The 13,613-nt window shown below is 39.8% G+C and overlaps 1 protein-coding gene across 2 annotated transcripts in view; it reads right to left on the reverse strand.

Moving 5' to 3' along the window:
• The window catches only part of Magt1 (magnesium transporter 1), a 54,464-nt gene that overhangs the window by 17,487 nt on the left and 23,364 nt on the right, over positions 1-13,613 (reverse strand). The window contains exons 1-5 of one of the 2 annotated variants that reach the window (XM_036175345.1): positions 13,053-13,074; positions 8,287-8,456; positions 4,395-4,512; positions 2,336-2,476; positions 1,540-1,680 (exon numbers count right to left, since the gene is read on the reverse strand). In XM_036175345.1, the coding sequence (XP_036031238.1) occupies positions 1,540-1,680; positions 2,336-2,476; positions 4,395-4,512; positions 8,287-8,456; positions 13,053-13,058 (576 nt within the window). In that variant the 5' untranslated portion in view covers positions 13,059-13,074. Of the gene's footprint in view, positions 1-1,539; positions 1,681-2,335; positions 2,477-4,394; positions 4,513-8,286; positions 8,457-13,052; positions 13,075-13,613 lie in introns of those variants that run through there. The other variant, XM_036175344.1, reaches the window with a different exon arrangement.

Raw genomic sequence — 13,613 nt, forward strand, 5'->3', positions numbered from 1 at the left:
ACACCTGGGGTTCACCTCTGGCCTCCACACACACCTCTACACACAAGCACCAACATGCACATTCACCAAAACAAAAATGGGGCTAAGGAGACAGCTCAGTGGGTAAATTGCTTGCTATGAAAAGAAGAGGACCTGAGTCTAAATCCCCAGCCCCCAAAGCCTGGCATGGCTGTACATCCTGGAGTCCTTGTGTTGAGAAACAGAAACAGGCAGATCCCGAGAGCTTTTTAGCCAGCTGGCCTAGCCCAAATGGGAAGCTTTCAGGTTCAGTGCAAGATCCAGTCTAAAAAAATAAGGTGGGGGCTGGAGAGATGGCTCAGCAGTTAAGAGTACTAACTGCTCTTCCAAAGGTCCTGAGTTCAATACCCAGCAACCACATGGTGGCTCACAACCATCTGTAATGACATCTGGTGCCCTCTTCTGGCCCGCAGGCATACACGCAGGCAGAACATTGTATACATAATAAATAAATAAATCTTAAAAAAAATTAAGGTAGAACCAGGCGATGGTGACACACACCTTTAATCTCAGCACTCGGAGGGGGAGGCAGAGGCAGAGGCAGGCAGATCTCTGTGAGTTTGAGGCCTGTTGTAGAATATTATATTAAGGTGTGTTACTTTTGTTTACATTGCATTTGTTGCATGAAGTTGTGTTACTGTGCCCGTCTAAATACCTGATGGTTTAATAAAGAGCTGAATGGTCAATAGCAAGGCAGGAGAACAGATAGGTGGGGCAGGCAGGCAGAGAGAATATACAGAGGGAAAAGAAAAGAAGTAGCCAGCCACCCAGCAATGGAGTAAGAGTAAGATTTGCAGAAATAAGAGAATAAGAAAAGGCCAGAAGCAAAAGGTAGATGGGCTAATTTAAAGGTAAGAAAAATGGATAGCAACAAGCCAAGACAAGGCTGGGTGTTTATAAGTAACAATAAGTCTCTCTGTGTGATTTGAGAGCTGGATGAAGGGCCCCCAAAGAACCAAAATAGGCCAGCCTGGTCTACAGTGTGAGTTCCACGACAGCCAGGGCTACACAGAGAAACCCTGTCTCAGGGGGATTTAAAAAAAAGGGCAGAGAATAATAGAGAATGACTCTGGTCATCCTCCTCTGGCCTATGCATGTGAGTTGTATGTATGTACACAAACATATGCACACACACCCTCCTCTGGCCTATGTATGTGCATGCGCGCGCGCACGCACGCGCGCGCACACACACACACACACACACACACACACCAAAAAAGCTATTTTTCACATAGATGAAAGCTAATAGAACCCAAGAAAAAATTCTGGGTGCAGTATGTGCTTGTAAATTCGGCTTTAGGGATATGGGGACAGGAGGATCTCTGGGGGTCACTGGTGAACTCTGGATTCACAGAGACCCCCCCCATCTCAAAAAAAAAAGTAAGTTGAAGAGGTGACTGAGGAAGATACCCAATGTCAATCTGTGGACTACACACAAAATAAAGAAAGAAAGAAAAGAAAAAGGTAAAGAATATAGATTAGGTTCTTTTTCAATCAATTTTTCTTCTTCAGTTCACTTACCAAAGCTGCAAAAGCCCATCCAGTTTTATTGAAGAGGAATTCCATATTGCTTCTTCGCAGATACACAAGTCCACCAATAACAGCCAGAAGCAATCCCAGCATTAGGGGTCCAGCATAATTTGGAGGTCTAATTACTCTAATCTAATGGAAAGAAGATAGGAAAACATTCTAAAACATAAAACTTATTTTCTATTAATAATAATAAAATGAGGGGCTGGAGAGATGGCTCAGAGGTTAAGAGCACTGGCTGTTCTTCCAGAGGTCCTGAGTTCAATTCCCAGCAATCACATGGTGGCTCACAACCATCTACAATGAGAGATCTGGTGCCCTCTTCTGGCCTGCAGGCTGAACAATCACTGTATACATAATAAATAAATAAATCTTTTAAAAAAATGAATGAATGAATAAAATGAGAGCACTCAAAAATGCATTTTCAGGAAAAAATACTATTTTTTTTTTACCATTTTACTCCAATCATACAGTCTAAACTATATCCTAGAAACATGTTATAGGCATAGTATTATTTCAGTTAATCAAGACACAATACCTTTTAGATTAAGAAATGTTTGCCAACTACACACATTTAAGATCAGGAAAATGGTTTTTAGTCTAAACTCAACAGGCTAAGACAAGGTATTTTGAAATTTTGCTTTTTATCAAGACGATGCTGTCAAATCCTACTTATGAAAAAATGGTCAAATTATTCCATCTCAGTGACATGAAGACAAAACCAGCTATGATCCCCGTTTAGATTCAAAGACAGTAAAAAATAACATTTTGTAAGAAAGAAACTTACATTGACATCCGTTCTGTCAGCGATCCACCGGGCAATCTGCTCAGCTGAAAACCCTCGCACCTGCAACTCATATGTATCGGCCCTTTTGGGTTTTCCTTTTGGAGGAAAGTTGATGAAAGTTGGAGCTGAATTCATGTTTAGCTGAATAAAGAATAGCCCATAGAAACATAAGTTACCAAGAAAATAATCTTTTTTTTTTTTTTTTTTTTGAGCTGAGGATCGAACCCAGGGCCTTGCGCTTGCTAGGCAAGTGCTCTACCACTGAGCTTAATCCCCAACCCCAGAAAATAATCATAATGGCAAAAAATAATTTTAAAATTTAGACCTTTTTTCAGACAGGGTTTTGCTGTGTCATCCAGGCTGGCCTTGAACTTGCAATAACCCTCCTGTCTCTGCTTCCTGAGTGCTAGATTAAAAACATGCACCACCATGCCTGGTAAAAATTTAGGATTTTTGCTGGGGGGGGGTGGTGGTGCACGCCTTTAATCCCAGCACTTGGGAGGCAGAGCCAGGCGGATTACTGTGAGTTCGAGGCCAGCCTGGTCTTCAAAGTGAGTTCCAGGAAAGGTACAAAGCCACACAGAGAAACTGTCTCGAAAAACCAAAACAAAAATTTAGGATTTTCACACATATGAAGATCATGATCATACAGGTGAAATTTGTCTTAAGGAGAGTTGTGGAGCAGGCTTTCAAACACAAGGCTACCTTTGACTGTAACAATTACACTTTATTATCCACATAGAAATTTCTAGGTAACATACAATTTTCTCAACTTGAATAGGAAATTTCCCATACCAGTTATTTTAGATTGTTCAGAGAATCTATTAAAAAAGTTAAGTATACATTCATGACACCTAAAATTATTTTATATAGCTATAACAACCTCATGTTAGTAAAATGGAAAGAGTTCAGGTTAAGGACTGTTTGAGGAATAAACTGAATTCAGGACAAGCTTGAACAACTTAGTGAGACCCTGTCTTGAAATAAAACATCAGACATGGGGTCATACACCTGTAACCCCAGCACTGGGGAGACAGACGCAGGTAGATCCTTGTGAGTTGAAGATCAGTCTGGTCTACACAGCGAGTTCCAGGACAGCCACCTCCCAACTGCTAGGAGTATCGACACAAGTTACTGTCTCTGGCTTGTTCTTTATATATTTACAATAAAAATATGTATAAGTGGCATTCCTTATACACCCTTCTGCCAAATAATAATAATCTGGAAGACAAGGCTGCATTCTGTTGCAGAGATGATCTTGGATTGACCATCTTGATGAACCAGAACTGAGACAATCATCAGATGACACCTTGACCTGGCTGTTTAGTTACATACACTTCTTTCCCTGTGCCCCAATTCTTCTGTTTCCACTAGTACCAGTCGTGGGTGTCACTAATTATCTGTTCTTCCCACATCAAACAAATTGCTCTCTGCTTTACACACACACACACACACACACACACACACAATTTTTGTGTTTAAGTGTGTATGTGTGTAAGTTGTTAGGTAGGGTAATGAACACCTATAGTCCCAACACGTGAGAGATGGAGGAAGAAGAATTGGAAGTTTGTATCCAGCCTATGTTACACAGACCATGCCACACAACAACAAACTTAAAAGTGTTACTTGCTTACTGCCCATTTTACTTAGTAGGTTGGTATTGGCTACTACTTTTGATTAGTCAAATTTTGCTTTTAGTTCACTAACTACTCTACCTTTTACATTAAAGTATTCCTATTTAACTTAACAATATTTTTAGATTTATTTATTCTATGTGTATGAGTATTTTGCTTGCATGTATGAATGTGTACTACATGCATGCCTGGTGCCCGTAGAAGATAGAAGGTTATCAGATCCCTTGGAACTGGAGTTATGGATGGTTTTGAACTGCCATGTGGGTTCTGGAAACCAAACCCAGGTCCTCTGCAAGAGGAACAAGTGCTCTTAGCTAAGTAGCCATCCCTCCTGCCCTGCTATTTAACTTTTTGTAATCACCAAAATGGCTTTTTGCTTTATCCATACTTTATTCCTGTATAAAAGAAGAAACCAAACATCTTACCATTTGAAATACATCAGAACCTTCATCAAAATCCACCATGGCAAAAAATATCCTGTTTGTAAATGCACTGGAGTACCGCCAAGAGTTGGCCAGAATCTGGAATTCTTCATCAGCTTGCCTGAATGGAATCAGATTGGTGGGGAATAAAACAAAAAATATACGAAACAATTTAAAAATCAACCCGGCTTATCAGCAGTAAAACAAAACCTAATTAAGTAATAGCGATTTTTGTTGTTTTTTCAAGATAGGATTTCACTGTCCTGGAACTCACTCTGTAGACAAGGCTGGCCTCGAACTCAGAAATTCACCTGCCTCTGCCTCCTCCTAAGTCCTGGGATTAAAGGCATGTACCACCACTGCCAAGCATAATGGCAATTTTTAGTAAAAGAAATATTGAAAATTATTGGTAAGCCAGGTGGTGGTGGCAGCGCATGCCTTTAATCCCAGAACTCAGAGGCAGAGGCAGGCAGATCTCTGAGTTTAAGGCCAGTCTGATCTACAGATTGAGATCCAGGACAGCCAGGGCTGTTACACAGTTAGAAACCCTGTCTTGAAAAAAAAAGTTATTGGCAAGTAAGTCAGGTATAAGGTTAAAACACACTTTGTCTACGTATAAAAGGAGTCTTATATCTAAGTGTTGGAGATCTCATTAGAAATTAGTAATTACATTTCATGCTATATACCTTTATATGGTTTATTTTTGAATCCCAAAATAATCTTTTCTTTTTTTTAGGTTCATTTATTTATTTAATGTGCACTGGTGTTTTGCCTGCATGTATGTATGTCTGTGTGAGGGAATTAGATCCCTTGGAACTGGAATTACAGACAGCTGTGAGCTGCCATGTGGTGCTGGGAATTTAACTACTAAGCCATCTCTCCAGCCCCCAAAACAATTTTAAAAAAATTTCTTTTTGGGTTGGGGATTTAGCTCAGTGGTAGAGCACTTGCTTAGCATGTGCAAGGCCCTGGGTTCAATCCTCAGCTCAAAAAAAATTCTTTTTGAGCTGGAGAGATGTCTCAGTGGTTAACAGACAGCACTGTCTGTTCTTACAGAGGTCCTGAGTTCAATTCCCAGTAACCACAGGGTGGCTCCCAACCATCTGTAATGAGATCTGGCGCCCTCTTCTGGCATTCAGGGAGAACACTATATACATAATAAATAAATCTAAGAAAAATTCTTTTCAAGATGGGGTCTTACTATGTAGTCCTGGCTATTCTGGAACTTACTCTGTAGACCAGGCTGGCCTTGAATTTACAGAGATCTGCCTGTTTCTGTCTCCCGAGTGCTGGGATTAAAGGCGTGCACCACCACAGCCAGGTTGCAAAATATTTTAGGTAGTCACTGAAAAAACAAATCGAGCTATTATCTTCTATAAGTTGTGGGGGATTTCCCCTTTAATGTTTTTTTTTTCCTTGAGACAGGGTTTCTTTGTATAGCTCTGGCTGTCCTGGGACTAAAGGATTCATTTTTATGTAACTGTGTGAGGATGCCAGTGCTCAGAGGCCAGAGGCATCAGATCCACCTGAAACTGGAGTTACAGGTCGGTTGTGAGCTGCCCAACATGGGTTCCTGGAACTGAAATTGGGTCCTCTGCAAGAGCAATACTGGGCTCTAATGGCTGTGTTCTCTCTCCAGCCTACATGCTGCTTTTACTTTTGTTTTTTGTTTTGAAAACAGGGTCTTGCTAAGTTGCTCAGCTCACACTACTGGTCTCAAATGCTCCTTCTGCTTCACATAACTCAGCAGGAAGGATTATAGGCATACATACACAGTGTCCACATAATTTTTGGTTTTGGTGCTGAGGATGGAAGCCAGGGTCCCACACATTCTAGGCAGGAATCTTAACACTGATCTAAACGTGAAACGGTCACAATTTTGAGACCTTCAATTATCAGGCGAAGAAGATCTAACAGCCTATCTAAAAAAATCTGAGTATGTGGCCAGATAGACACTGTGGCCCAGGCTTGTAATACAGCGCTCAGAAGGCAAAGCTTGGAGGGAGGACCGCTACAGTTAAAAGCCTGTCTGCTGTTATGGCAAGTTTCGGGACAGCCAGGTCTACGGTGAGACCCTGTCTCCAATTTTACAAAATCAAATAAAATCTGGAGGCGTCGGAGATGACTCAGTCAGTCAAGTGCTTGCCTTGAAAGTATAAGGACATGAGTTCATTTCCCAGAAGCCATGTTTAAAAAGCAAGGGTGTGTTCTTGTAACTGCAGTACTTGGGAAGCAGAGACAAGTGGATCCCTTGGGCTGGCTGGTTAGCTAGCCCAGCCTAACCAGTGTGCTCCAGGCAAAGGAGAGACCCTGCTTCAAAGGAGGTAGACAGCATTTCTGAAGATGACACCTAGAAAACACTCTAGCCTCTACACTCCGGTGCACACATATGAACACAAGTACAAACCCTCACACATACTCTGAAGCACATATGCTATTTGGTAAGTAAAAGTATAATCAGATGAATTATTATGGTAAGTGACAAGAAAAGTCTAGGAACTTGAGATGAACTGAAACCTTGAGTTATCCTTGAATTTTCCTTTTATGTTTTCATTTAAAGATCTGTTTATTTGTATGTTTTGTCCATATATATCTTTATCTTACTTTTTCAATCCTTTGGGGTTAAGTCTAAGTAACATGAATGCAAAAACCTAACTATTTATCAAAGAAAGTTTGGGGTTCTAGTGTTGCTGTTTTATTTTTTTAATTCTTATTCTGCTGGCAAATATTTTTTTTTTTTGTTTTTCAAGACAGGGTTTCTCTGAGTAACAGCTCTGGCTGTCCTGGAACTCACTTTGTAAACCAGGATGGCCTGGATTCACCTGCCTCTGCCTCTCAAGTGCTAGGATTAAAGGGGTGTGCCACTACCACACAACTAGAAAACATTTTTTCCATCTGTGATAAACTTTTAACTCCATCCTCTTCTGTTTTGTATGTATTTTAGTGCTGGACATTAAACCTAGAGCCTATTTCAATCAGACATGCACAAATCTATTCTCTAGCTACATTTTGTATATTTTGTTCAGTATCCCAAACATTCTTCAACTGAACAAAAGCAAATCTTCCTGAGTGTCAGAAATATAACATAAACTCTCAAAAGGAAAAAAAAAACTGTGAAATTGAAAGCACTTATAAACCCTTTCTTTTGGAGTACTGGGGACTGAACCCAGGACTTCTAATGCTAGCCGAGTGTTCTACCCTGATATCCTGAGCTAGATCCTCAGTCTGAAAGTACTCATAACATGGGGCTGAGATACTCAGTGGGTGAAAGTTCTTGCCATACAAGCTTGTGTTTTATCCCTGGAATCTATGGTGGAAAGACAGAAATGACTTCTGAAAGTTGTTCTCTTGTCTCTACATGTGCACAGTGGTATGAATGCACTCACTCACATGTGTATACACATATGTAATAAAAAAATTATGTCAATGCAACTAGCATAGAAATTGGTTATCAATTCAAATGGTAGTTCTTTGATTTTTAAATAATTCATGATAGTTACAATATTTTATTCTTTCTCCCCTACCAATATGCACAACCAAGACTGATTATAAAACAGTAGTAGTATTGGGGGCTGGAGAGATGGTTCAGTGATTAAGAGCACTGCCTGCTCTTCTAGAGGTCCTGAATCCAATTCTAGGCAACCACACTGTGGCTCACAATTATCTGTAATGAAATCTGATTCCTTCTCCTGGCATGAATGAAGACAGAACACTCATATACATAAAAAAATAAATCTTTAAAAAAAACAGTAGTATTGTCTGTTATTATTTACCCCTTGAGTAAGGTACACACTTTATTAACAAACTCACTGCACAAATTTGATTCTTCTGAGATAGAAAAATAGTTAAAAAACAAAAAGTTATTAAATTTCAAAGTGGAGATGAAAGATCATACTTGCACACGACACACTGTCTATGAAGTTGGAGAGCAGTGAACATGACAATAACGGAGTAATTTCTTGGTGGAGCTTTAACAAGGCGACGGAACTTGTCTCCATTCATTCTTATGACAGGTCTTTTGTTGGTCCATTCCATCAGCTGACTAACCTTCTCAGATAATACCATCTACAGAAGACAAAATGGGATTTTGTGAATATACTCAACTTGGCATTTAGAGTTGGATTTAGCGGGGTTTACTACCCTGTAGCTACCCAGAAAGTTAAAATAAGAGGATCTCCTGAGCCCAACAGCCCAAGACCATCTTGGGCAACACAGTAAGATGCCAACCTCAAATATCAAGAACAACAACAACAACAACAAAAAACCACAAAGAGGTGTGGTGACATATGCCTATTATCCCAGCACTCAGGAGGTAAAGGCAAGTTCCTAAGTTTGAGGCCAGCCTACGATTCCTACCAAAACAGTATCTAAAAAACAACAACAGGGCTTGGGGATTTAGCTCAGTGGTAGAGTGCTTGCCTAGCAAGTCCAAGACCCTGGGTTTGATCCTCAGCTAAAAAAAAAAAACAAAAAAAACCAAAAACCTGGGCACACTCCTTTATTTATTTTTCTTAGCACTTTAAGAGCAGAGGCAGGTGGATCTCTGTGATTTCAAGGCCAGATCTGGTCTACAGTAGTGAGAAACCTTGTTTCAGAAAGAAGTGTTTGGGGTAGGGGAGTCCGCAGCAGCAGCAGCAGCAGCAAAAAATACAATAAAACCAAAAAATTCCTTTAGGGCTGACAACCTCAGTTTGATCCCAGGAATCTAAAGTAAAAGGAGAGAACCAATTAGAACTTGTCCTCTGACCTCCACACAAGTGCTGTGGTGCGTGCAAACTTGCACAATGAAATAAGTAAATGCATGTTAAAAAGTTACTTTAGCAAAGCAACTTTCTTTGTGTGTGGGAGTGGTGGTTTGAGACAGGGTTTCTCCTTATAACAGCCTTGGCTGTCCTGGAACTCACTATGAAGACCAGACTGGTCTTGAACTCAAAGAGATCTGCCTCTGCCTTCCAAGTGCTGGGACTAAAGGCATTCACCACTAGCTTGCAAAGTAACTTTCTAAAATTAAGCCCATCAAGCAGAGGTACACAGAATAAATGAATCCCAGGAGATGGAGTGGTTACTCACAACTTCCTGTGACTCCAATACCCTCTGGCCTCTTTAGGTGTCTGCACACATGTGAACATATGAACTCATGCAGATACAGAAACATAGAAATAAAATTAAAGTAATTAATCTTTTTACAAAAGAAAATATAGCCAAGCAGTGGTGGCACACGCCTTCCCAGCACTCAGGAGGCAGAGACAGGTGGATCTCCTTAAGTTCAAGGCCAACCTGGTCTACAGAGCAAGATCCAGGAAAAGCACCAAAACTACACAGAGAAACCCTGTCTTGATATGTGTGTGTTTGTGTGTGTGTGTGTGTGTGTGTGTGTGTGTGTGTGTGTGTGTGTGTGTATGTATCCTACAAAAAAATTTTAGGAGCTGTACCTGATGATACTTTGTTTTTCTTTTGAGATAAGATCTTATCTGGCAGCTGAGATGGGCCAGAAACTCAAAATTCTCATGTCTTAACCACCTGAGTACCAAGATTACATGTTAAGCCATCACAACTGACTCAAATATTATCCTTAAAGTTTAGTCTTTTATAAGATTTAAGCTGAAGGTGGTGGTACAGGAGAAAGAAGATCAACAGTTCAAAGTCAGCCTCACCTACATAAAGTTCCAGGCCAACTTGGTTTACATAAGACACCATCTTTTTTTTTTTTTTTTTTTTAAAGATTTATCTATTTATTATGTATACAGCATGTATGACTACAGGCCAGAAGAGGGCGCCAGGTATCATTACAGATGGTTGTGAGCCACCACGTGGTTGCTGGGAATTGAACTCAGGACCTCTGGAAGAGCAGTCAGTGCTCTTAACCTCTGAGCCATCTCTCCAGCCCCAAGACACCATCTTAAAAACACCAAAATATTTAAGCAAACATTATACTTTAAAGTACATTACTTACTATTAGTAATATATAAAATAATATAAAATCATAAAACCTTTAGTTTTTCAAAGATTCCAAAGAATGTTGAACTGAACACTGGTATATGTTTTGTGGTTTTCTTTTTCTTCCCCGAAACAGAGTTTCTCTGTGTAACAGCTCTGGCTGTCCTAGAAGTTTTTGAAACAGGGTCTCATATAGTCCAGACTGGCCTCAAACTTGAGATGATTCCTCTGCCTTAGTCTCCTGAGTTTTAGGATTACAAGTATGAACTACTCTGCAAATCCAGAGAATAGCATTTTCAACAAATTATGCTTGCATAAATGAAAACCTCAAAGATACAAAACTCTAAAACACTTTACTTAAGGACTGGGAATTTAAGTCAGATGGTAGGGTGTTTTCACAGCATGCACAAGGCCCTAGGTTCTCTCCCCACACTACATAAATCAGGTATGGTGGAACATGCTTATAATTCCAACACTTGGAAGGTAGAAGCAGGAGGATCAGGTGTTCAAGGCCACCCTTGGAGGCCACTCTGGGCTATATAAAAACAAAAGAGAACTCAATACCACTATACCCCCTTTACTAAAATAAAATACAGTAATGACAGCAAATCCTGGAGAGGATGTGGAAGAAGGTCTTTCATACACTGCTGGTAGAGAAGGTACTATGATAAGACCTATTGCAGCTTCTTTTTATGTTTTATTATTCAATAAAGCTCAGGAGTCAGATATTAGGGGATAAACCTGATTGACTCATGGAGACACAGAGCAAAGATCACTTCACCCTCTTCTTCACCTTTCCAATCAAAAATAACAAGCATCTCTTTAGCATCTCTTTAGCCTCTCTTTATTCTCTGCATCCTTCTGTCTCCTCTGAGTTGGCCAGAAAACTCTATGGTCACTCTTGGAGTGAAAACAAAACAAATCTCCAACATTTCGCCCTTTTCTCTAAATAAAAAGGAAAGGTTTTTAACTCCAACATAGTGAAACTATATACAATAAGAACAAAAAAAGGTACTAGTTTTAACAAAATAAACTATATTAAATAAGAACAACTATCAAGAAATACATTCACAATGTCCAGTCCATTAGCATTTGGCAAATTCAGAGAAAATACTTCATTATCTATCCTATCATGCTGAGTCCAAAGTTTTGTATCTAATTTGCTTTCTATCATAACTAAGGAAAACTGTAACTATAACTATCCAATCTTTAACCCCATCAGAGAGTTGAGAAGGAATTGCAGAGCAAGAAACTTCCAAAACTATAGAGACAACAGAGACATCTGGCTGCCTGGACAGTCACCCCAAAGTTCCTGTGCAATATTGGGGCATCCATCTTGGGCCTATAGGTCTTGAATATCTGACAATTTTGTGTAAAACAGGAAATTCCGAAGGACTGTCCTACCATGTCTTGGCAAGTTCAACAGTCACCTTCTTTTGTGTCCTGCTTGTCCAGTTTGGACAGCATACTGTCAGCAGTCAAGGCAAGGGCAGTTTCTTACACAAATGGCTAGCTATGCCACATTGAAAGCAAACTCCATATGGAGGTTTATCAATGCCCACCATCCTTTTTTAAAATAAACTGGTGCTGCCAGAAGCAGACGTGTCTCACTGTCATGAAAAGCCTTTGTATGTTATTAAAATATTTTAAATGCCATGTTCTGCAGGTCTCTGGAGTGTTTGAAGACTATCTATTTAACATACATCTCTGACCTTGAAAAAATAACTAACATGACTATTAAGTTTGATTGTTATAGATGACTAACTACTAGCCTGTATTTATTATCCTTGCGTGGTTTTTTTTTTTTGTTTGTTTTTTTACTGGAGCTGAGGACCGAATCCAGAGCCTTGAGCTTGCTAGGCAAGCGCTCTACCACTGAGCTAAATCCCCAAACTTTATTATCCTAAATAGCTTTCAAGGACTAAAACTTTATATTACATTGTTAAATAATATCTAAGTAAGAATAGAAAAATATATATAGCATAACAAAAATAACCTTAAATTTCTATCAATATACAAAAACCCATACCAATGTAAAATACTTGAGACTAGTAGTTGCTTTTTTAGTTTAAAAGTAGATTCAAGCTGGGGTGGTGGTGGTGGTGGTAGTGGTGCACGCATTTGGGAGGCTGAGGCAGGTGGGTGTCTGTGAGTTCTAGGTCAGCCTGGTCTACAGAATAAGTTTCAGGGCAGCTAGAGCTGTTACACAGAAAACCCCTGTTTTGGAAAAACAAACAAACAAGTAGATTCAATAATCTGCCTTTTTATCCTATCATTTCTATATGCCCTTCTTTTTTTTCTTCAGAACAAGATCATAGAATCTCATCTCCTTTGCTTAGTTTTCTCTCTGATCACGACCAATAATGACCTGGAACCAACCTCCCCCCTCAAAAGATGACAAACATCCAAAATCCACTGGATGAATGGAAACCAACCACCCCACCTTTTGAGAGTTTAGGTTCCATGTTCTTAAAATTACTTCCTGCCATCTGGGGGCAAGGTCATCTTTGGGAGACCCTGAGAAAACTGAAATAATGGTTAAGTCCTGGGAGAGCTAGTTGTTGTCCAGTCTCAGTGTGATGGGCAAGCGCAGGTCTCATCTGAAGTCCTGGCTGGAGTGGTCTACGAGGCTGGACCATCTTAGCTAACTGCCTCGAAATCGTCGGAGCAGTCTGTAGTCCAAAGCTGCTCTTTGGGTGGTGTCTCTCAGCTTAATGGTATTACCATCATCCTGATGAAATCGTTGTGGGGCCCCATCATCCTTTTGGAGACTTCAAAGTCACTGTCAGAATGGATCACTGAAGAAAATTTAAACATTTTAAATGTCATACGTAGCAGATTTCAGAGACGTTAAAGGACCACAATCTACTAAATACATCCAAGGTAAATGAACTTATTTCCCAGTTACCTGCTTCAGACTCAAGCCCGAAATCATGCACAGGAAGCTAGATGAAGCCTATAATTTCAGCTTCTTTTAATGTTTTATTATTCAATAATGCTTAAGAATCAAATATTAGGGAATAAACCTGACTGATTCATGGAGGGACTTCACACTTCACCCTCTTCTTTTTAGCCTCTCCTTATTCTCTGCTTCCTTCTATCTCCTCTGAGTCTGCTAAAAAACTCTATGGTCCACTCCATGGGTGGTCTCAGATTGGAAACACAGACAAATCTCCCACAACAAAGCCACCCGAGAAAACCATTTGACAATTTCTTAAAAAAAAAAAAGCAACTAGGGGATATGATACATTAAATACATATATATATCTCAGGTTGTCAAAAATA

Source organism: Onychomys torridus, chromosome X (assembly GCF_903995425.1).
Source record: "Onychomys torridus chromosome X, mOncTor1.1, whole genome shotgun sequence".
Lineage (NCBI taxonomy): Eukaryota > Metazoa > Chordata > Mammalia > Rodentia > Cricetidae > Onychomys > Onychomys torridus.